The sequence below is a fragment of the Typopeltis vanoorti genome, chromosome 18 (genome assembly GCF_054136105.1).
Source record: "Typopeltis vanoorti isolate ZY-2024b chromosome 18, IOZ_Tvanoo_1.0, whole genome shotgun sequence".
Classification (NCBI taxonomy): Eukaryota; Metazoa; Arthropoda; class Arachnida; order Uropygi; family Thelyphonidae; genus Typopeltis; species Typopeltis vanoorti.
Window position 1 is genome coordinate 62113819 of NC_143566.1, and position 22722 is coordinate 62136540.

The window sequence follows — 22722 nt, forward strand, 5'->3', positions numbered from 1 at the left end:
GCCAAGTTGTCCCGATGGGCTTAAGCCCCACAACGTTATAACATGACCATTACATATAGAAAAGGTAGTCGTCATGGTAACGCCGATGCCCTTTCCAGATTAAAAACTGACATAATTAATTAATGTTATTGACTTGTTTCTTAATAATGACTGTATATTTTCTTGATGTTTAGTTAATGATGATTATATAGTTTTTTTTTTGGAGCGGCATCACACCATGAAGCTCTCACCTCATTTCTTGTATTTTAGAGTCAATTACTCGCCCTGAGTTTTCTTTTAGATGCAACATCGACACTCCTGTGACAGATGTGCTTCCCCCAAAGGGAGTTGTAAGGACTTTTGTAACGACTGCTTCCGAACTCTCTGCCAATTGTGCACCGGCGGCGAGGAGGTGCAGCTGACGTCATTTGTTTTTGCGGAGGGGAGAGTCGGTGAGAAGGAAAGATATAAACAGTTAGAGAGGTTTTCTGTAAGAAGAGTGCAGAGTGTGCGGGCTCTGTAGTATGGCGACATTTAGTTGTGAATGTATTTTCATTTTTTTTATCCGTTTGTTCTGTGCTGCTATGTGTTTCATGTCAATAAAGGGTTAGCAGTGTTGGATTCTGATTATATAGAGATTAGAGTAATTATTATTTGGTTCAGAATCCAACATGATCTTCCATCATAAAGGCTAGACTTGTAAATATTATTTAATGTAAACAACTTATTTTACAATTTAATATTCATATAACTACTTTAATTTTGTCTAATATCTAATTATTTAATCAAAGATATATGTATTAATAATGATAAGACTGTATTAAATATTATTAAGCTATTTTAAATATTACTATGTTAATATTATAAGAACTTGTATTTGATAATTTAACTGCACATTATTTGAAATGTAAATATTCTCTATTTATTCCTGTTTGTAAAGTTTAACGTTATGTAATAGCTCAACTTTATTATATTTTGTTTTGTTGTCATGGAAACGTATGTAAGTGAGCGAGCACGTTTTGGAACACCACGTGAGGTTTATTGAAAAGAGTTTTAGAAAGAAATCATGAGACGAACTTAGGCGGGAAGAATGGATATAAAAAGGGAAGAACGCTGAAATTATTTATTATATTAGAGATTTATAAGAGAGAGATTGGCATTAGGTTGGAATCGGAGCATTTGGGAATCACAGTGCGATAATAGCGAGTCGGCAAGTCACTCAAGCAGCTAAATAAAGTCTACTAGTCGAGAGGCGGTTAGCTAATAAGTTGTAGAATAACAATTATAGCTACGGAAAACAGCTGAGTGACTACTAAATAGACTAGCAATACTTGAGTTGAGATTTAATTTCAGGGCCGACCTTTCAAGGACACACGGAAACTTGAAGCATAGCACGAAGTAACTAGAGAATAATTAGAGGCAACAAAGTTGAGTTTAATGATAGCGGTGTTAAGAATTATGGTACCTAAAGGATTAAATTGATGTCGAAGGAGTAGGCAACTGTGCATATTAAACTTCAAGTTAAGGAATGTGTGTTACCTTAGTACAAGAATTGTTAGTAGAACACTGAATTAGTTAAGTGATATCAAATGTAGTGCAAGCGGTTTGATCTATGCAAGAACGTTTGATTGTGTGTGTATCGTGACCGTTAATTAATCCAGTTATTTCTAAGATTTTTTTTTTAAATGAGTGCCGTTAATTGATTAAAGCGTATACAGTTACAAAAGTGTTCGCACATAAGTATATGAAGAAGGAAAATTGTCGGTAAGAATATTCCAACCATTAATATTCCTATGCAGAGATATGAGTGCGTTTCTTCCTAGAATATCCCTATACTAACAGTAACTGTTGTGGAGGTTAGCTGAAGCGTAGATTTAAAAGTGTAAGCTTGTGAAAAAGTATTGCCACCAATAAATTGTATTTGAAACTAAAAAAAATTATGAGATGTTAATGTGAATGATCATTAAGGAATTTTATGACATTAAGCTTTATTAAGTGTTAAGTGAACTGTGTGAAGACTGTATTTCAGATAACTGACCAATGCCTGAGTTTGTATGACTGTATCATCAGAAGAGCTAAAGCGTTTGTAATATCTTAATTACTGATTTGAATTTAAGTGTAAAATTTATGATTCTAAAATTAAATGTTTGTTTTTGTTAATCAAAAGATGCATTTTGCCTGAATCTCTTTTACTGCACCATTCATAAAATATTCAAACCAAAGCGGGTAAATTAAGTAAGATAAATATTCTCAGCCAGTGTATATATAATATTAACACCTAAAAGGAGAGATAGTTGTGAGTTGGTTTATCTTCAATTCTTGAACTAATTCAGATATAAAGTGGCACAGTCTTTAAATATAAATTTTCTTTATATTTGAATTAGAAATCAACTAGCAACCTTCTATTTTGTTCAAGAACACCATAGTAAATAACATGTCAGATCCAAGATAGATTAAGACGAAGTAGGATCCAACAGCAGCTAATCTCAGCGAGCATTCATTCTGCATAATGATTAGCACTTTCACCAGCTTTACCACTCACCACGAGTCCCGAGTTTTACTATCCCATTAAAAGTCATTCCAGAGCTTTTTTGATCAAGAAAATTAAACGTTTTTTTAACATGAGTAGAAAGAATGATTATGGTAAGATGATGTTAATGGTAGAATAGTAACTGCTGCAAAAGACATCGTTGAGATATTCAGCGAACAATTTATAAGGATTTTTCATTCTCATCAGGGTGAAATCATGACAAAGTCAAGTGTAGAGGAGATAGGAAAGAATGGCTTAATTGTGTGCAGGAGGTGTATGAAGAAATATATAGCTTGATGAACATATCACCACGTGTCTTAAGGGAATGTTCCAGGGAATTTTCAGTAGCATTGGCATGCCTTTTTTAAATAAGTTTTACAACAGCACAAGTTCCAAGTGGGTGGAAAGAAGGTAATTGTTTCACTGCATAAAGATGGTGATAAGGCTGTGGATACAAATTATAGCCAATCTGTATATCCAGAGTTATGGTTAAGGTACTGGAGAGATTGATGAGAAGTAGGATACAGAAACAGGTTGATAACAGCAGCAATCTCTGGGCTTGTAAGCATAGGTTTGTTAAAGAGAGATCATGCTTTACTAACTTACTTACGTACTTAAACAAAATGACATGTCTTGGACAAGGGAGATGCATGTGCAGACGTACACTTAGATTTTGCAAAAGCTTTTGATAGACTGCCACATGACATGCTGTTAAATAAACTGAAACAGATGGGATTGGATAACAGACTAGTGTGCTGGATCTGCAACTGGCTGTTACATAAGTATCAGAAAGTTGTATGTGGGGGTGCAGTATCATGAAAGAGGAAAGTCACTTGTGGTGTGCCACAGGAATCTTGTATTGGGGCCCATTGTTGTTCTACTTGTATATTAATGATATTGGGACAGGTTTACCTGGAGATGATGCAAAATTGGCAAGAACAATGCAGAGTCAAGCACATGTTGTAACTTTACAGGAGGACTTGAATAGCTGTATGGATAGGCAGGTAATCGGAACTGTCAGTTCAGTGTTGCAAAGTGTAAGATTTTGAAATATGGGAAGCAAGGATAGGATGCAAAGTATACATTTCATGAGGAAACTTAATTGGAGGTAGAAGAGATGAGAGATCTGGGAGTGATGGTGATTCAGGGGCCACATTCCATAAACTGTGAAGTGGTCACATTGAATAATGGCAATGATGCAGAGGACCTCGACCTACAGAAATAAGGAGATTATGATTCCATTGTATAAGGCTCCATATGGATAATTGTGCACAGATTTAGTCACCAGGCTTTCATGGTAATGAAGGTAATCCAAAATGTGGTAACAGGTCATTGGAATGTTGGATATGAAAACAGATAAAGGGAATGCAATTTGCAAAGCCTTATGAAGAAGAGGAGGAGGAGGGAGATATGATTGAGACTATTAGTCAGAGGTTGTCAGGTTAACATGGAAGAAATTTTTCACAGACTGGAAGTGGGGGAGTGGAACAAGAAGCCATCCCTGAAAACTGTTAAGGAGGTATGAGCAGAGGAGTGCAGTATAGGTTCTTTGCATGTGGAATGCATTGCCTTAGTGTCATGAATATAGACACGGCGAATCAATTTAAGGCAAGGTTGAATGAGTTTTGTGTCTGACGGTGTGTACTTCCCATGATGGGTCTGAGACTCCGTGGAAGTCAGATGCTAATAAAAAGACATATAATAACTGCCCTTTGGCTAATGAGATTCACAAGTAGGTTGCTGTTATTCATGAATAATCCCACCAACCAAAGGTAATCCATTATATGTCTTTGTCTTTTTTTTGCGATTCCTTATTAAAAGATAATACTGATAAGGAAGCTGAATGAAAACTAAATGATTTTGCAAGACCCACTTGCTAAAACCCTTGAAAAAAAAATTTCTGTTTGTAGATTATTATAAGAAAAAACAACACAAATGCAACATTCAGAAAAGGTGAAGATTTTTATCACTGTTTAAACCCCACATGAGCAGAGACCTTCTAATTTATCAGTTTTGTAAAATTAAGAGCTAAGAGGATGGACAGCCATAACCACTATGAGTGAATGCTTCTTAAAACACTGATACCAAACAGAGACAAATCATTTCATGTTGTACTTATATATAGGATGGGACAATGTTGTTTTATATTTTCTGTTTACAGTCTATTTGGATAGAAAGGTTTCTTACTGAAACACCAAAGCAAGACAGAAGGAAAAGAAATAATTAAACAAATTTTCACAACATTAACTATCAGCACACAAACAATAATACTGTTTGTGTACTACCTACAAGTTCACTATGGTAAAAGTTGATTATCCCTAAAAACTTACAAGATTTTTTGTATATGAGTAAACTACTATAGGATGAAATCAATATGCATTTATTATGATCATTCAGGAACAGAAAATATGAGGAGAGGGATTCAATGTACAAAAAAAATAATCATATCAATATGCAGAAGAGCAAATATAGATGAAAGATGATTCATCTATGTGATATAAATTGTGTATGTGTTGGTAAGACACATACACAATTAATGCATAACTCAAAACATTTAGTTGGGGAGTTTATTTACAAGAACATGCTAACCGTTTGATCTTATTTTTGAAAATCATCTACAGTAGAAGAATGGTAAAAATAAGGAATCTTAAATCTATGAAAATCTGAATTTTGAAACTAGTTAATGCACACCAGAGAGTAAAATTTGACAAAAAAATTCTCGTTAATGTCACAGAAAATTTTGAATTTCATTGAATTTTTGTTATGTTAAAAAAAAAACCAGGTATAATAGGGAAACAATAGTAACTGTGTTTGCACATAATGTTTCATTCACATTTGATGGTTATATTGGGAAGGGATAGGAAAGGAACATGTCCCCTGAGTTTACTGTTTGTAATGAACAGCTTATTGAAAAAAGGGACTATTGCAATGGTTATCAGTTCTCTCTCTTAACTGTATTTGAACATCATCATATAATTAAAAATTGTAGTCTTTCTATGCATATGTAGGTATTTTTTACTAGGTGAAATAGGGAAACAATAGTAACTGTGTTTGCACATAATGTTTCATTCACATTTGATGGTTATATTGGGAAGGGATAGGAAAGGAACATGTCCCCTGAGTTTACTGTTTGTAATGAGCAGCTTATTGAAAAAAGGGACTGTTGCAATGGTTATCAGTTCTCTCTCTTAACTGTATTTGAACATCATCATATAATTAAAAATTGTAGTCTTTCTATGCATATGTAGGTATTTTTTACTAGGTGTGCAAAAAAGATTCCAATAATAAAATATTTTAAAGATTAAATAGCGTTTTTAATTACTTGAAATATTGCATTATTTTTGTGACAGTTTTCTAAGAAAATAAATCATTCAGATTTTTTCAAAAACATTCATTAAATACATGAAAATGCTATTAAAAAAAAGTGAAATGGGTTTTTATGAATGTTCACAAATTTGCAAAAATAAGCCTACCTGATACAGAATGTGGTTAAGGAAGCTCCCACCTTTTGGGGAATTTACAACCTGGCATGAATATGTTAAGAAACATCTCGTTAAAAAATCTTATTTTAATCAATGAAACGTTTTTGATTGTATTAGCAGCTCACATACAGAAAAATACTAATACATTTTATGCAGCCATATTAATTTGTTTGTAGAGCACTGCAATATTAATGAGTAATGACAATGATTTACAGCCACATATCAGATACAAGAATGCTTAAAAAATCATCATAAAACTGTTCATAACAGAGGATTTTATATATATATTTACTTAAACTAATTGGAATATTGCTTCTCTGTAATCATAATCATGTGATGATAAACTTTAATAGTGTATTATTGAAATTTGTAGCAAAACTGTTGCAGATAATGCAGAAATTATATTTTCTTTAAATACAGCCATTTACAAAATTCATTCATTTACTTAGCACTTTGTGGGAGAACCAAAATTTTACAGAAGAAAATTCCTCTGTATGATGTGATTTAACAATTTGAATTGAAAACATTCATATACAGGTGCCATGTACATATATACAAATTTTGTGTGCGCGTGCACACACTAAAATTTTCACCCATTCACCAATCTTGATATACAAAGGTACAGCAAAGGTTTGAAAATGAAAATGATCTAACATCAACTGCATCTGAATAAGAATGATGTACTCAGTTGTGAAAAAAGTGAATCTAATGCACTACACATAAGGAGCATAATTTACAAATGACATCAGAATAAATATACAACATATGTAAAACTCTCTCACTCACACACACACACACACATGTGCACAGGGAGAAAGCGAAAGAGTTAAAATGAACACTGTGTGTGTATGTGTGGGTGGGTTGGTGTGTAATGAACAGCACACAAGTATTTAACAGCACACAAGTAAAATATATTGCTCTTGCCCAACAAATAGCTTTTACATTAAAGTTGGTTGCATTTTACTGAATGCTAACCATTCCCTGGCTACTTTAACAGGTCACATCACATACAGGGAGAAAAAAAACAAAGAGAAAGAGCACAGTATAGAAGTGTCAAGAAAGGAACTAATTCTGCAAGTCACAGAAAGCCCTCTAGCAAGGCACATCTGTACACCATTCCACCAGGAAAGCTTGTGCATGCAACAGAAGCACAATTACGTCTGTGCTAAGCTGCTTCAGAGTATAAATGAGGCACATTATAGTGTAACATTTTATAAGCCATGGTGCACGTACACACACAGAGAGCTCTTTTGCAGGCTTAAGGAAGATTCCCAGTCACGTGGGGGAGGGAAAAATATAACATCTCAAAATGAACATTAATTGTATCAAGTAATAGAAAAAAAACATTCCAACTGTTCATCAGGGAGGTTATAGAAAACCTGGCTAATGTTGAAGGACTTGCGGATTGCCACGAGGTCATCAATGCTAACAGGATGTCCTTTTGCTGACCACACAGCCAGGGAACTATTAGGAACTTGAAATAATAGTCTCTGCATTTCAGGAATGGAGTACTTTAATAAAGATGCATACACAGGAAATATGACAGGTTGCATAAGTGTATACTCTTTAATAAGGGCCACCATGCGATCTATCATTTCACGGGTATACCTAAAAAAAAAAAAAGTACATAAAGTAAGCAGAATTAATAGTTTAACTCAGAAATATTTTTCTCTTTAAAACTGAGAATACTACATTTAAATCTTTCGAAAAAAGCATTCAATATCACACACACACACACACGAGGTTAATGACATACAATTATTATTATTATCTGAGACCTCCAGGGAGTCAAGGACTCTTCAAGGGACATTAAATTACCCATCCCAGCTATCATACCTTCCCTTAAATTCATATACACTAGATGCACTCACTACCCCTAAGGGCAAATTATTCCACTCACTGCTCTCTGGGAGAAAAATCTAGCTCTTACCCCTTTCTTGACTGAGAGCAACCATAACTTCCATGGATGCCCCTGTGTTCTCTCTATATATTTTTGTTTTATGCATGGCAGGAAGTTGTTTAATCCTTTATCAAAGTGTAAGCAAACTTAGTTTGTGCATGAAGAATCTTCATGACTAGGTTACTTGCATATAGATGCTAGTGACTTCACATTAATCGCCTTAGTATCCCATAATGTGGTAAGAAAAGCAAAAATGGATTACGAAAGAACATTGGCGATGCAGGCTAAAGACAATCCTAAACAGTTTTTCGATTTGTTGCAAGTAGAAGAAAAAATGTATATGGCAGAATGATTTTAAAGAATGCTGATGGTAGGGAGGTAACTGAATCAGTTGATATAGTTGAATTACTGAGCGAGCACTTTGCAAGAGTATATCATCCAGGTGGTGACATTGCAGAAATGAATGAACCAAAAGTTTATATGGGAATTGTGGTGAATGAGGTGGAGGCGAGTAATCTATTACAAAAACCTCAATATCAATACATCTGTGGGATGGGATGGTATACCAGCTCGTGTCGTACGTGAAGCGGCTAAAGAATTGTCAGTACCCTTGACCATTCTGTTTAATCTGAGTCCCGAGGGGGGTGGAAAGAGGGGAAAATAGTTCCACTGCATAAAGGAGGTTCCAAGACTGCTGTTGTAAATTACTGACCAATTAGCATATCAGGAATCGTTGTCAAGAGAAGAATACAGGATTGGATAGATGAAAATGGGATACTGTATGGGGGACAACATGGTTTTGTGAAGGGTAGATCATGCCTCAGTAATTTGCTCACGTTTTATAACACAGTAACAACTGAACTGGATAAGGGTAATGGGTTTTCAGTGATTCTACTGGACCTTGCCTCAGTAATTTGCTCACGTTTTATAACACAGTAACAACTGAACTGGATAAGGGTAATGGGTTTTCAGTGATTCTACTGGACCTTGCCAAGGCCTTTGATAGGATACCACATGAAACACTAATCAGTAAACTGGAGCAGATGGGGATGGATAGGAGGGCAGTTGATGGAAAGATACCAAAGAGTGATTTATTCAGGAGTGGAGTCCAAAAGATGGCTTGTGACTAGTGGTGTGCCGCAGGGTTCTGTTCTTGGACCACCACTTTTCAATTTGTTCATTAACGATATAGGAAAGGATCTGAGAGAAAGTGTTCACATGTTTGCTGATGATGATGCAAAGTTGGGTAGAGCAATAGTGAGTGCACAGGATGTCAAAATTTTGCAGGATGATTTGGATAGTTTGGAGGACTGGGCTAAGGAAAATGGATGTCAATTTAATGTGGCAAAGTGTAAGGTTATGCATTTTGTAGTGAAAAGATTAGCAGCAGTATATCACGTTGGTGGAACCATACTCAAGGAGATTGTTGAGGCTAGGGATTCGGGATTTGGTTACTGAAAAATACTTTAACGAGCAGAGACAAACAAGTTATTGTTCCTCTATATCGAGCCCTGATAAGACCCCATCTGGACTACTGTGCCCAGATATGGGCACCAGGGTTTCTTCTTGATGGGGAGAATCCAGAGACGAGTGACCAAGATGGTGGCAAGTCTGTGATATGAACCTTATGAGAAAAGATTGAAGATTTGTGGGTTGCAAAAATTGGTGAAAAAGGGATGAAATGATTGAGACATTCGAATTACTGAAGAGTTTCTATAAGATTAATCTAGAAGATATTTTTGAGATTAGAGCTGGGAGGACTAGGGGCCATACATGGAAGCTGGGCAAAAATGTGGTTAACAGGGGTGTTAGAACTAGGTTCTTTACTCGGAGGGTGGTAAACGAGTGGAATAAGCTGCCAGAGTCTGTTGTGGATGATATGACCGTGAATGAGTTTAAGGCGAGGTATGATAGATACTGTGTGAAAGACGAATAGTTGTTCTTGACATGATGTTAGGGCCTCCCTCGATTTTAATTATTATTAATTAAATTATTAATTAATAATTACAGGCAACAAGGAGTTGCCTGTAATAATAATCATAATAAATAATAATAATAATGCAAAGCACACATCCTCTTGGGTGTGTAAGATGCTATGTATTATTGGAGGGATCACCATCCAGACCAGTTTCAACCTTTATTGAGGTACTATTCAGGTGCAAGGTGATACCTCTTTTCAAAAACTCTGATGATTTAAAAGATCACTCCTAAACTCATCAAAATCTCATCTCTACTCAGTGATAAGCAAAAACTATCAGCAAGCAGAACCGCTCTGCTTCCTGGAATCAAGTCCAAAGACAAACATTATTAAAATGTTATCAGTGGGAGCCTGACCTAGAAGAGATACCCAAGTAATGCAGAAGTCATATTTTCCATATAAAAGTAGCAAAAAGGTGTCATACCTTAGTCTTGTTGTCCTTTATCCAAGTATAAGCAAACATAGTTCAATGTGAGGTCACTAGCCTCTAAACACAAGTAGCCTAGTTGTGAAGATGCTTCATGCAGAAACTTTGTTTGCTTACACTTGGTTAAAGGATTAAACAAGAACGTAATTCTTTGGCATCTTTAATTTAATTAGATTTGCATTAATTTGCTAAAACTTGGGGATGGTCATTTTATGATCAATTGCAATCCAAAACTTCCATGTATGGAATGTTAAATACCACTAAGTTAGGACTTGGGATTTTGTCCATTACAATCTAAATTATGACAAACTCATGAGAATACTATCTTTAATGAATAGGAAGATCAGCAGTGTGTGTGTGTGGGGGGGGGGGGGGGGGGGGAATATGTTTAAATAATGTGGCATCTGAATATGTCCTAGAGTTCAAAGAACAATTAGGATGTGAGTGAAATGGATGTACAACAACCTTATTAAGCAAGACATTCATAAGATGCATGGGAGGAATATTGTAAAACAAGAAAGAGAAGAGTTATGAAATATATAAAGCATAGTCACATGTACGGTATGTAAAGGCTAAAAACAACCCAACAGCATTTATCATGATACTGCAAGTAAAAGAAAAAAATGAATGTGGAAGAATATCTTTACTCAATGCAGACAACACCTTTGTGTCAGAAGAATAGACTTACTAAAGGGAGGTCATGTACTATATCCTTTTTCACTAATGTCAACAATTTCAGGTCACATTGTATTCACCAAAGCAATGAACTCAACTCCTTGTTCCTATGCTTTGGTGTATAGAAATAAATTACCACCCAGTTTTATCTAATACTCAAATCTACAGCCTGCTTGGCCCAGTTGGCAAACTTTCTTTGTGCTCCTTAGATACACTCAAAAAGTTCTAACCCGAAGTTCATATTTCCACCCCTTTACCATATACATAATGCTCAGTGACATTCATATCATTATCATGTTTGCATACCATAGCTGAACTTACACACACATACATTTTCACCATTCCTCCCATGATGATTAAATTTCCTTGACTTTCTGCAGGGGGTGCTTAAGGGTCAAAGCTGTATAACTGAGACGAGACCTCCACATAGCCTTTAAAGGAATGCGGAGAACTGACCAGGGCTTCTAACCTAATGTCCAATCCTCACCTTCTCGTGGTGCACCCTGTTGGATATCTACTTGGATACTGAACAAACAAGGATAGGCTGGCAATTTGGGATTTACCCAACCAAATTGTATTCTAATTGGTTAAACCAAAATGAAAAATGATGGTACAACATGAGAAAATTTCATGCCGGCTGGGGCATCGCCTGGATAAACAAGGCCCCAGTTGTTTTCACCAGGGAACCTGGGCATACAGCGAAAAATCAGCTACTGGAACAAATCTGAAAACACATCCCCAACTCAACATCACCAGAGTTAAAGATCAGTACTATCAACATAAGAAGCCTGAATGGCAAAGAAATGGAGCTAGCTGAGGAATTGGATAAGTAGCAGATCGACATAATAGGAGTGACTGAAACCAAAAAGACAAAAACTGGTGAGATCTTTCTGAGCAATAAATATAAAATGTTATATTCAGGCAATGACAATCAAGGAAAAGAAGGAGTAGCCATAGTATTCAACACAAAATACGAGGCTAATCTTCTTGAATGGCAGACAGTCTCAAGTAGAGTAATGTGGGAAAATATGAGAATGGGGAACTGGACAATTTTGTGCCTATGGTCCCACAGAAGGTTCTACTAAGGTAGAAGTGGAAGAACTTTTGAAGCTTTAGAAAAAGCAACTGACACAATGAAAAAGGAAAAGTTGGTCCTTGTTGGGATCTAAATAGCAGAGTAGGAAATGATTGTATGACATACAAAAATATTTTGGGATAATTTGGAGAAAAGAGCAAAGCTAATAATAATGGCAAATATTCGTTGGATTTCTGCTCAGGACATGGACTGGTTATAACTAACACCATGTTCCAACATAAAAATGTGCACAAATTCACATAGAAAGAAGAGGCAAGGAATAAGAAAAGTCTCATTGACTATGTTATTGTTGATAGTGATGTTTTCTCCCTGGTGCAGGACACCAGAGTGTACAGAGGATTTGAAATTAGAAGTGATCACTATTTAGACTTGAGTAAGATAAAATTAAATTTCATATTGAAAAGAATAACATGTAAGAAAGTTTTAAAGCGAATAAAAGTTGAGCAGCTCTCAGATGTGAATTGTAGACTAAAATACACAAAGATTATTGAAGAAAAAATGAAAGAGTTTGAGAACAGGAATCAAACCTTGGAGATTCAGTGGCAAGCCTTGAAGAAAGCCCTGATTGATTCAGCTAGGGAGGCATGTCGTGAAGTTGTCTGCAAGGACAGAAAAATTAGAACTCCATGATGGACACAGGAAGTTAAAGAGGCAGCGAAGGAAAAGAAGAAAGCCTATGAAAAGTACCTGACAAATAAGTCGGCTTGTGCTCTTAGAGAATACAGAGACAAATGCAAGAATGCTAAACACTGTGTAAAACTAGCTAAACAAACGTCATGGGAGGACTTTGGCAAGAATATAGAAAATAAATATCAAGAAGCTGGCAAAATATTTTGGAGGTTATTGAAGAAGCTTATGAATGGAGGAAAGAGTGCTGTAAAAGGAGTTAGAGATGATAAAGGTGACATGAAAACAGGAGAAAAAGATATCCTTGAAGTATGGAGTAATTACTTTGAAAAACTGCTAAATTAAGCAAGCAGTGATGACAGCACAGTGGTAAAAAACACTGACCATTCATGCAGTCAGGAATACATATCCATACTTTAAGTAGAAAAAGCCATCAGAGTCTTGAAATGCGGAAAGGCAGCAGGAATAGATGATATTCGACCAGAAATGCTGAAGTATGGTGGTATAAAAGTCTTACAGTGGCTGCACTGCATGGTTCAGAAAGCCTGAACAGAGGGACGAATTCCTGATGATTGGAGTAGATCTCTCATAGTACCCATATATAAAAAGGGAAATAAAACTGAATGTGAGAATTACAGAGGTATTTCCGTACTGAGTGTTCCTGGCATGATCTATGCAAGTATACTTGAGAAACGGTTGAGAAGAATTGTGGAAGAAAAGTTGGGTGAAGAACAAGTTGGATTCAGGCCAAATAGAGGCTTTCAGGATCAGATCTTCACTTTACGACAAATAGTGCAGAAATAATGGGAATATAACAAAGATCTGTATTTAAGTTTTGTCGATTTGGAAAAGGCATATGACAAGGTGCCAAGAGAGAAGCTATTCAATATGCTACAGTTATATGGTGTCAATGGGGCATTATATCAAACAATACTTAGTCTTTATTTCAGTTGTAAGTCAGCAGTTAGAATTAAAGGAAGTACAGGAAGGTGGTTTAATGTTAAATCTGGTGTGAGACAAGGATGTACATTATCCCCTCTGTTATTCATTATCTATATGGATCACATTATGAAGGAAAGTGGTATTAAACATAATATCAAAATTGGAGATGTTAATGTCAGCTCTTTGCTTTATGCAGATGATGTTATACTTCTAAATAAATCCGCTACAAGTCTGAAAGGTTCTCTGACTAAATTGAATAACTGTTGTAATAGATATGGTATGAAGGTTAGCAATAAAAAGACAAAGGCAATGAAAATAGGCAGAATCATTGAAAATGTCAACTGTGTTGTGAATGGAGAACCTATGGAACAAGTAAAACATTTCAGCTACTTAGTCACGATTTTTACTGAAGATGGTAAATTAAATATAGAAATAGACAACAGAATCAGCAAAGCTGGTATGATGGGAAGTCAACTGAATAAATTCATATGTAATAAGAGAGAAATTAGTTGGAACACTAAATTAGCTGTATACATGACAGTGTTCAAACCAGTTTTAACTTATGGATCTGAGAGCTGAGTCAGAAGTAAAACTCTTGACCAAAGACTAGAGACCACAGATATGAGCGTCCTGAGAAAGATTATAGGCGTGAACAGATGGCATCAATGGCAATATCATATTAAAAATGAGGATATTCGGAAAGAACTTACATTGTCAACATCCAGGAATGCGTTAGCAAGCTAATCTCAGGTGGTATGGTCTCTTAAACAGAATGGGTGAAGAAAGATTAGTAAACAAGTGTTCTCTGCTAGGTTGGCAGCAAAACGACCCAGAGGAAGACCAAGATATAGGTGGATTGATACAGTACAAAGTGCCTTAGACGATAGAAATATAAGATCTGATAATGTTGGAGTTTTGACAAGTAACAGACTGATTTGGAGGAAAATTGTAGATAGGAAGTTAGCAATGATGTAAATTTTTTCATGTAGTACTGTCATATTCTGTATACCCCTTGAGGGTGCATGGCAGGAATTTGATGATGATGATGATGATGACTTTCTGCAGATCTCACTTACAATAAATAATTTCTGCAGGCTCCTAATGTCAAAACCTCATTCAAGTGTAGGCTGAAATGTCTTTATAATTTGATTCTCGGTTCAGGAAAGATGCCACAATAATGGAAAGAATGGATGATAATTCTAATGCACAAGGGTGGTGCAAAAACTGATGTGTCTGACTACCGACATATCAATATGTCCTGAGTGGTGAAGATTTTAGGTATGTTGGTAAGAGGTTGCATGGCTGAACAAACAAGCTATATTTTGCAATGTACATCATAGATGTACTAAAGGGAAGTCATGTAATAATGTTACAGCTGAGTTGGATAAAGTGAATGGATACACTATGATACTGTTGAACTTTGCAAAGGAATTTGATAGGATACCACGTGAAAAGCTTTTGCATAAACTGGAAGAATATCGGATTGGAATATAAATTCCTGACTTAGATAAGCAGATGATTGATGGACAAGCATCAGAGAGTGGTACATGGTGGGGAATCAGCTAGCTTTAAGATAACCAGTGGTGTGCAGAGATCACTCCTTGGACTGTTGTTTAATCTATATCTTAATGAGAGTATGAATGGCCTGATAGGATATTTTCAATTGTTTGCTAATAATGCAAAGATAAGCTACTAATAATGGCCTATTATTTCTAGCCACTTTATCACCAATTTTATGCAGTGGAACAATTTTACCCCCCCCCCCAGGACCAGTGCTATTGTAAGACATATTACATAAGCATGTCAATGCCCACTGCCAACTTCCTGGAACATTCCCTTAAGACCTATGGATACATTTATTAAATCCTATTGCTTTACTGGCATCAGGCTTATTTAATCCTCATACACCTCCTTCTCACTAACAATTAAGCCATCCTGATGAGAATGAAACACCCTTATAAATTGCTTGCAGAATACCTCAATCACATCCTCTGCAGCAGTTACCATTCCACCATCTTTATCCTAACATCATCTTACTATAGTCATTCTTCTTTCTACTTGCAACATAACAGAAAAAACCATCTAGGATTTTTCTTGGCCTGATTTGTTAATTTATGTTCGTACAGCACTTTTGCTGTCCTTATCAAATGAGTCACCTTCCTGGCCTGCTATTTATACTCCTGATGCAATTGATTGTTACCATTATTCATCATGTGCTGCCTCCACAGTATCCTTTACCACCTTTTGCACTTAATCCCTTTATTCATACATTTGACACCTATCTTATTCAGTCTTTTGACCACTGGAATACATTTCCACATCGATGTGAAATATCTCTTAGTCAGTTCCCACACAGCATTTATCTCCCTCCTGTTTATTTCCTCATTCCATGCTATAGCTCCAAGCTGCTTTCCTAAGCTTCTCATAATCACCATCCTTGTAGTTCACCATATATGTAACTGACCACATATAGTATGTGTGTGTAACTAATGAAATAAAGCATTTATTTACATCAGTTATGCAAATGAAAAATTTAGAATAATTTTTGCAAACAAACATTTTTGGTGAAATGAATTTCTCCCTTTTAGTAATGATTGTCACACTTACAGATAACTATAATACCAAAAGCATAGAGGTTGCCCCTCAAAGGACTTGAGGCTTAAAATAAATTTTTTTTTCACTTGTTGTGTGTGTTATTACAGTTTTAATATTTATTCCTGAAAATGTCTCTGTGATAGAGATGAATATTGTTTAATTATGGAATTTAGGTAGCTAATTAATTTTTTTTTTTTTCAATAACCTTTGATTTCATTTCTGTTACCTCCTTTAAATAATGGAAGAACAGAAGCAAACTAAGTGTTCTACAAATTTCCTGTGTTCAAAAGATTTATATATAGCAGGTGTAAATAACTTAAACTTATGTTTAATTATAGTATGTAGTTTTTTGACATTTATGATCACATTCCATTCTTTTTAATCTGATTATAACCCTCTTTACCTCATATAGATACATCGATTATATCTCTTTTAGTTTAATTGTGACCAAGGGTCATAATTAGACTAAAAGAGCACTTTCTTGGAGTGCCGCACTGCCAAAATATCTTTGCTTTTAAATTTAATTTGATATTAAAGGATTAGAAGCATCATGATAACTTATATTAATACATTGTTTCTTTGCCATTTCAATACTCCTTTTCTTAGGCTATCTTAAAATTTATATTTCTTCTACATACTCCACAAGAAACTACACTGAGTTTGTTGTTTCCTGCTACTTGCACAAACCAATGTCAACAGTAATATACCAATATGATTTTAAAATATTACAAGCAGAAACTACATATACAATTTTTAAAGAAATGCCTTTCACGTAATGTTATACAGAAATTTGATAGAGTACAGTGTCATAAATCCATTCCTGGTAATAAATTTGCTACCATGTTTTCTAATCTAATTAAACAGGTGCTACATACAACATAAAAGCACAAACAAATAACTATATCAGGAATAAAAATAGTCCAAAACATATTTTAGATTTGGAGGAATGGCAAAATTTCTTCAACAGATTACAATTATTAATTAGCAGGAATTCCTACAGAATAGAAGAGCATCATAATAATAAAAAATGGAAAAATCTTACAAACAACCATATCCCACCTTCACTTACTCCATACCCAAAGAGAGTAAATATAACAATTTTGGCTCTATGTTTCTTTGCTTTCTCTATAAGAAATGGACATTTTAAACAAATGTTTAAATTATACTATTTCCCTTTAAGGATTTTCTTAGAAAATGATCCTAAGAAAATGTTTTTCAAAAAGATATCAGAAATAGTAAAATAATTCCAATACCTAATCTCTCACCACAGCTTTCACATGCTATAAAAAGATTACAAAACAACCCCAGCATTATTATCATTGTAAAGTTGATATTACAGTAATAGTAAACAAAACTGATTATTATAATAAAATTCTATACTTTGTTGATGATTCTCATACTTACAAAATAATACTGAAGACATATACTAGAAGAAATATAATTCATATTTCTTCTACCACACAACACAACAGTCCCTTTATCCAAATTTATCTCATTACTATTACAACTATTCCTAAAATATTCAAAATTTATGAAAAAAAATACAATTAACTCTTCCAACATATCAAACAAACCACCATATTAATTAGTGATATTTTATCACTTCTTTAGATGCCTCTTTATTTTATTATTATTCTGTGACCCCCTCCAAGGACTCATCGTGGAAAGACACTCCACTCTACTCCGCTGCACACATCTCTCCATCTCCCCTACTACTTAACTTTCCACCTACACACAATGACACTACTACCACCACCAACATTATTTTTTGTCCATAAATTGTGTGTTCTCATGGCCGAGTTGTCTGTATGTGGGATGAAAAACCTAAGTTTCTGGGAGGGAAAAAACTATGCTACCTCCATATGGGATTAGCTAACTCACCTTCAATTGAAAAAGCCATATAAAGATTCCCTTGTCAAGCCGAGAATCAAACCCAGGTCTTTTTCAATCAAAGGTCGCAATGATTTCTTCTGTTGTTCTTCCAGTTGTGCTACGGAAGCATTACCTTCATCTATACTAATGATGATGTGCCCAAAACCCTAGACATTGTCCATGATACACTGCTTATAAATAACTAGAGCCTATTTGAACATACAAAATTATCTCCTACTGATATCCTTTCACTAACACAATTAATAATCTCAGTTAATTTCTTTAAATGATGATAGCTTTTATGAACAAATTTTTGGTCTTCTGATGAGCCAAAACATTAACAGTATACTTGCTGAACTTTTTCTAGCCCAACATGGAAGTAGAACTCCTACAGCCCCCACCCACCTCTATACCTATTGGCATCTCTAACTATGGTAGATATGGGGACAATGTTCTGGGCATTAGAAATGCGAATGCCATACAATGGTTATTTCAAAATACCAATTAACTATTCCAACATATCAAACAAACTACCATATTGCCTAGTAATATTCTCTCGTCTTTAGATGCTAAATTTAGAAACATATCAGATTAAAATTCTCCACTGAAGAAAATAATTTACCTTCTATCATCCTTATTGTATCAAAAAATCTGTCATATTTGCACAATTCATTAATGTCTACAAATACTCATCTTCTGTTATGGCTTTAAACTAAGAAATTATTTGTCTGAAAGAGTTCTTCCACTTCTTGACAGTATCATGAACAACTCACAAAGTATGTTATTCACTCAGCCCAAAATCATGTACCATCTTAAAACCACGTATCAAATCATATATAGTACTAAAATTTCCATATATCCAAAACATTTCTGAAGTCATAAAGCAAATCTTTAAATATTAAAATTATAAAATTGTTCCCATTGCCAGAAACAAACTACAAAATCTACTAAAACACAGAATCACAATAGCTCAGTCTGATGTGTTACTATGCCATAATGCTCTTTATAAGTTTAACTGACAGTCAGAATGCAATATTTATTATACTGAATCTACCATAAAGTCAAGCTTAATCAAACATTATCAAGATTGCAATATTCCCATACCAGACTACTTACTTTCTACAACAAAGAAAAAACTCAAACAAAAACATACCAGCAAAACAAAACTTCCACCACTGAGATTTCCTTACATTATTATTATTATTACGGGCAACTCCAGGGAGTCATTAGACTCATCGAGGGAGGCCCCAAATCATATTCATCACAACTATTCGACATTCATACAGTATCTATTTTACCTCGCCTTAAACTCATTCACTGTCACAGCATCCACCACAGACTCTGGCAGCCCATTCCACTCATTCACCACTCTAAAAGTAAAGAACCCAGCTCTAACACCTTTACTAACCACACTTTTGCCCAGTTTCCATGGATGTCCCCTAGTCCTCCCACAACCAGCCCTGTTCTCAAAAATATCTTCTGAATTAATTTTATAGAAACCCTTCAGTAATTTGAATGTCTCAATCATATCTCTCCTCCTCCGCCTATCAACCAATTTTGGCAACTCACAAATCCTCAACCTGTTCTCATAAGGTTCATTCCACAGACCTGCTATCAACTTGGTCACTTGCCTCTGGATCCTCTCAACCTCCTCCCCATCAAGAAGAAACTTAGGTGACTAAATCTGTCACCTAAGTTTCTGAGAGGAACAATAACCTGCTTGTCAACGTATTCTTCAGCAACCAAGTGATTTGATGAGCTGATTTAGCCACTTTTGCAATGTGCCCCCCTAAACTTCAACTCCTTATCCACCAACACTCCTAAATCTTGTGCCTCATCAATTTCCTGGAGTAGAGTTCCACCGATGTAGTAAACTGCTACTAATCTTTATACCCCAAAATGTATAACTTTACATTTTGCCACATTAAATTGACATCCATTCTCCATAGCCCAGACCTCCAATCTATCCAAATCATCCTGCAAAATTTTGACATCATCTGCATTCACTATTGCCCTACCCAACTTTGCATCATCCGCAAACAAATGAACTGTTCCTCTCAGATCCTTTCCTATATCATTAATGAACAAATTAAACAGCAGTGGTCCAAGAACAGATCCTTGTGGATCTGTTCAAGCACCACTAGTCACAGGCCAGCTTGTGGACTCTACTCCTGAATAAACCACTCTCTGATATCTCTCCATCAACCACCCCCTCCTATCCATCTCACCAACCCTATATCCATCCCCATATGCTGCAATTTACTGATTAGAATTCCATGTGGTATCCTGTCAAAGGCCTTAGCAAGGTCCAGTAGAATCACTGTAAACCCATTACCCTTATCCAGTTCAGCCATCACTGTGTTATAATATGTGAGCAAGTTATTGAGGCATGACCTACCCTTCACAAAGCCATGCTGTCCCCGATACAGTATCCCATTTTCTTCTATCCAATCTTGTATTTTTCTCGACTATTTTCTCCAATCTTGATAATGATTCCTGTTATGATGATTGGCCGGTAATTTTCAACAGCAGCCTTGGAACCACCTTTATGCAGCGGAACTATTTTCCCCTCCCTCCATCCCCTTGGGACTGACCCAGACCCGAGGCTCAAATTAAACAAAATGGTCAAGGGCACTGACAATTCTTTAGCTGCTTCACGTACGACACGAGCTGGTATACCATCCAATCCCACAGATGTATTGACATTGAGGTTCTGTAATAGACTAGTTACCTCTACTTCATTCATTACAATTCCATAAGCTGTTGGTTCTTCCATTCCTGCAATGTCACCACCTGGATGATATACTCTTGCAAAGTGCTCGCTCAGTAATTCCACTATATCAACTGATTCGGTTACCTCCCTACCCTCAGCATTTTTTAAGCTCATTCTGCATGAATATTTTTCCTTTTACTTGCAACATATTGAAAAAACTGTTTGGGATTCTCTTTAGCCTGCATGGCCAATTTTCTTTTGTAATCCGCTTCTGCTTTTCTTACCACCCTTGTTACCATCTTGGCCTGAGCTTTATACTGTTCCTGTGCCTGCTGGTCACCTTTCTCCTTAAATTCCATCCACAATTGTTTCTTTTTTTGCAGCTCAAGCTTAATAGTGTTATTCATCCATTTAACCCCTACTTGATTTATTATTCAGACTCCTGGTATACAGTCAACCATTGCCTCCTGCAAATACTTCTTAACCACCTCCCATGCACTATCACAACATCCAGCCCTTGCAGTTTTACATGCTATGGCACTGAGCCAAGAACACACCTAAGCTTGTCATACTTACCAGCCCGGTAATTCCACATGTACCCTGTCTTAATTGTAAATTCCACTTCCTTTAACCACCTCCCAAGTCATGACCTTATGGTCACTCTCACCAATTGGTGGCAACATGGTCATGTTCGTTACAGCCACATTCTCAGTTGCAATTACTAGGCCAAGCACTCTCTGCCCCCCTGGTATTTTCCACTACATGCTGCCGCAGATAGTCGTCCCTTAATAATCGCATAAAATCCAATTCCTTCCTCCCATGTGCCCTCTTCTCTTTCCAGTCAATGTTACCATAATTGAAATCACCCATAATAATTATCCACCTTCCACTCATTTCTGCACCATAAACACAAAAAGACCCTATTTATTGTCCTTCTGGCAATTAAACAAAATAAATTACTCCCAACTACTCTCGAACCAACCAAACTCCTCTTAATATGTTGTTTCATAAATACCATGTGGCAAGCTCATGGTGATATTTTAAATGAAATGTCTAGAATCTGTCAGGTTGCTGGCTTGTTGTGTATGTATAACAGATTTTTGTCCTTTTTTTTTCGTTATTTGGTTTTATTCATATTTTTTGACTATTTCATATGTAATTCTGTGCTTGGTTATTGGTTCCTTATGTTCAGCACTTTGTTTTTTTTATTAAAAATAAATTACTCCCAACTACTCTCGAACCAACCAAACTCCTCTTAATATGTTGCCACATGGTATTTATTTCATAAATACAATGTGGCAAGCTCATGGTGACATTTTAAATGAAATGGCTAGAATCTGTCAGGTTGCTGGCTTGTTGTGTATGTATAACAGATTTTTGTCCTTTTTTTTCAGTTCTTTTGCATTCATAGTTTGTATAATTCCTTTTTTTTTTTTTTTTTTCGTTTTTGGTTTTATTCATATTTTTTGACTGTTTCATATGTAATTCTGTGCTTGGTTATTGGTTCTTTATGTTGAGCACTTTGTTTTTTTTAAATAAAAAGCCAAAGTTTATAAACTCAAGGAGCTATACAAGCTTGTCCAGAGCAGACTTTACAAACATTCATGCCTACAGTGGAATATGAACCCACAACCTGTTGGTTAGAGAGTGGTAATGCTAATTACTTAGCCTTCTAATTATATATCATCTCAGCTAATTATATTAATCTAATTTTGTATATCTAATTTATATATTAATTTTAATTATCTACTGATCTAATGTAATCTAATCATATATCACCTATACTTCTAATTATATATTATCTAGCTTTGGTCAAATCTCATACCAAGTTATTTACCATCTTTACCTTCAAAAAATGTCAAATTAATAATCCTTTAATTATATCCTTTTTAACCTAACTGTGACC

At 35.5% G+C, this 22722-nt stretch overlaps 1 protein-coding gene across 1 annotated transcript in view; it reads right to left on the reverse strand.

Moving 5' to 3' along the window:
• Positions 1-6062: 6062 nt before the first annotated feature.
• LOC150096714 (protein FAM151B-like) overlaps positions 6063-22722 on the reverse strand; it is a 95042-nt gene continuing 78382 nt past the window's right edge. Inside the window, exon 5 of the mRNA XM_090408426.1 lies at positions 6063-7599. Within this exon, the coding sequence (XP_090264552.1) occupies positions 7317-7599 (283 nt within the window). The 3' untranslated portion in view covers positions 6063-7316. The remainder of the gene's footprint in view (positions 7600-22722) is intronic.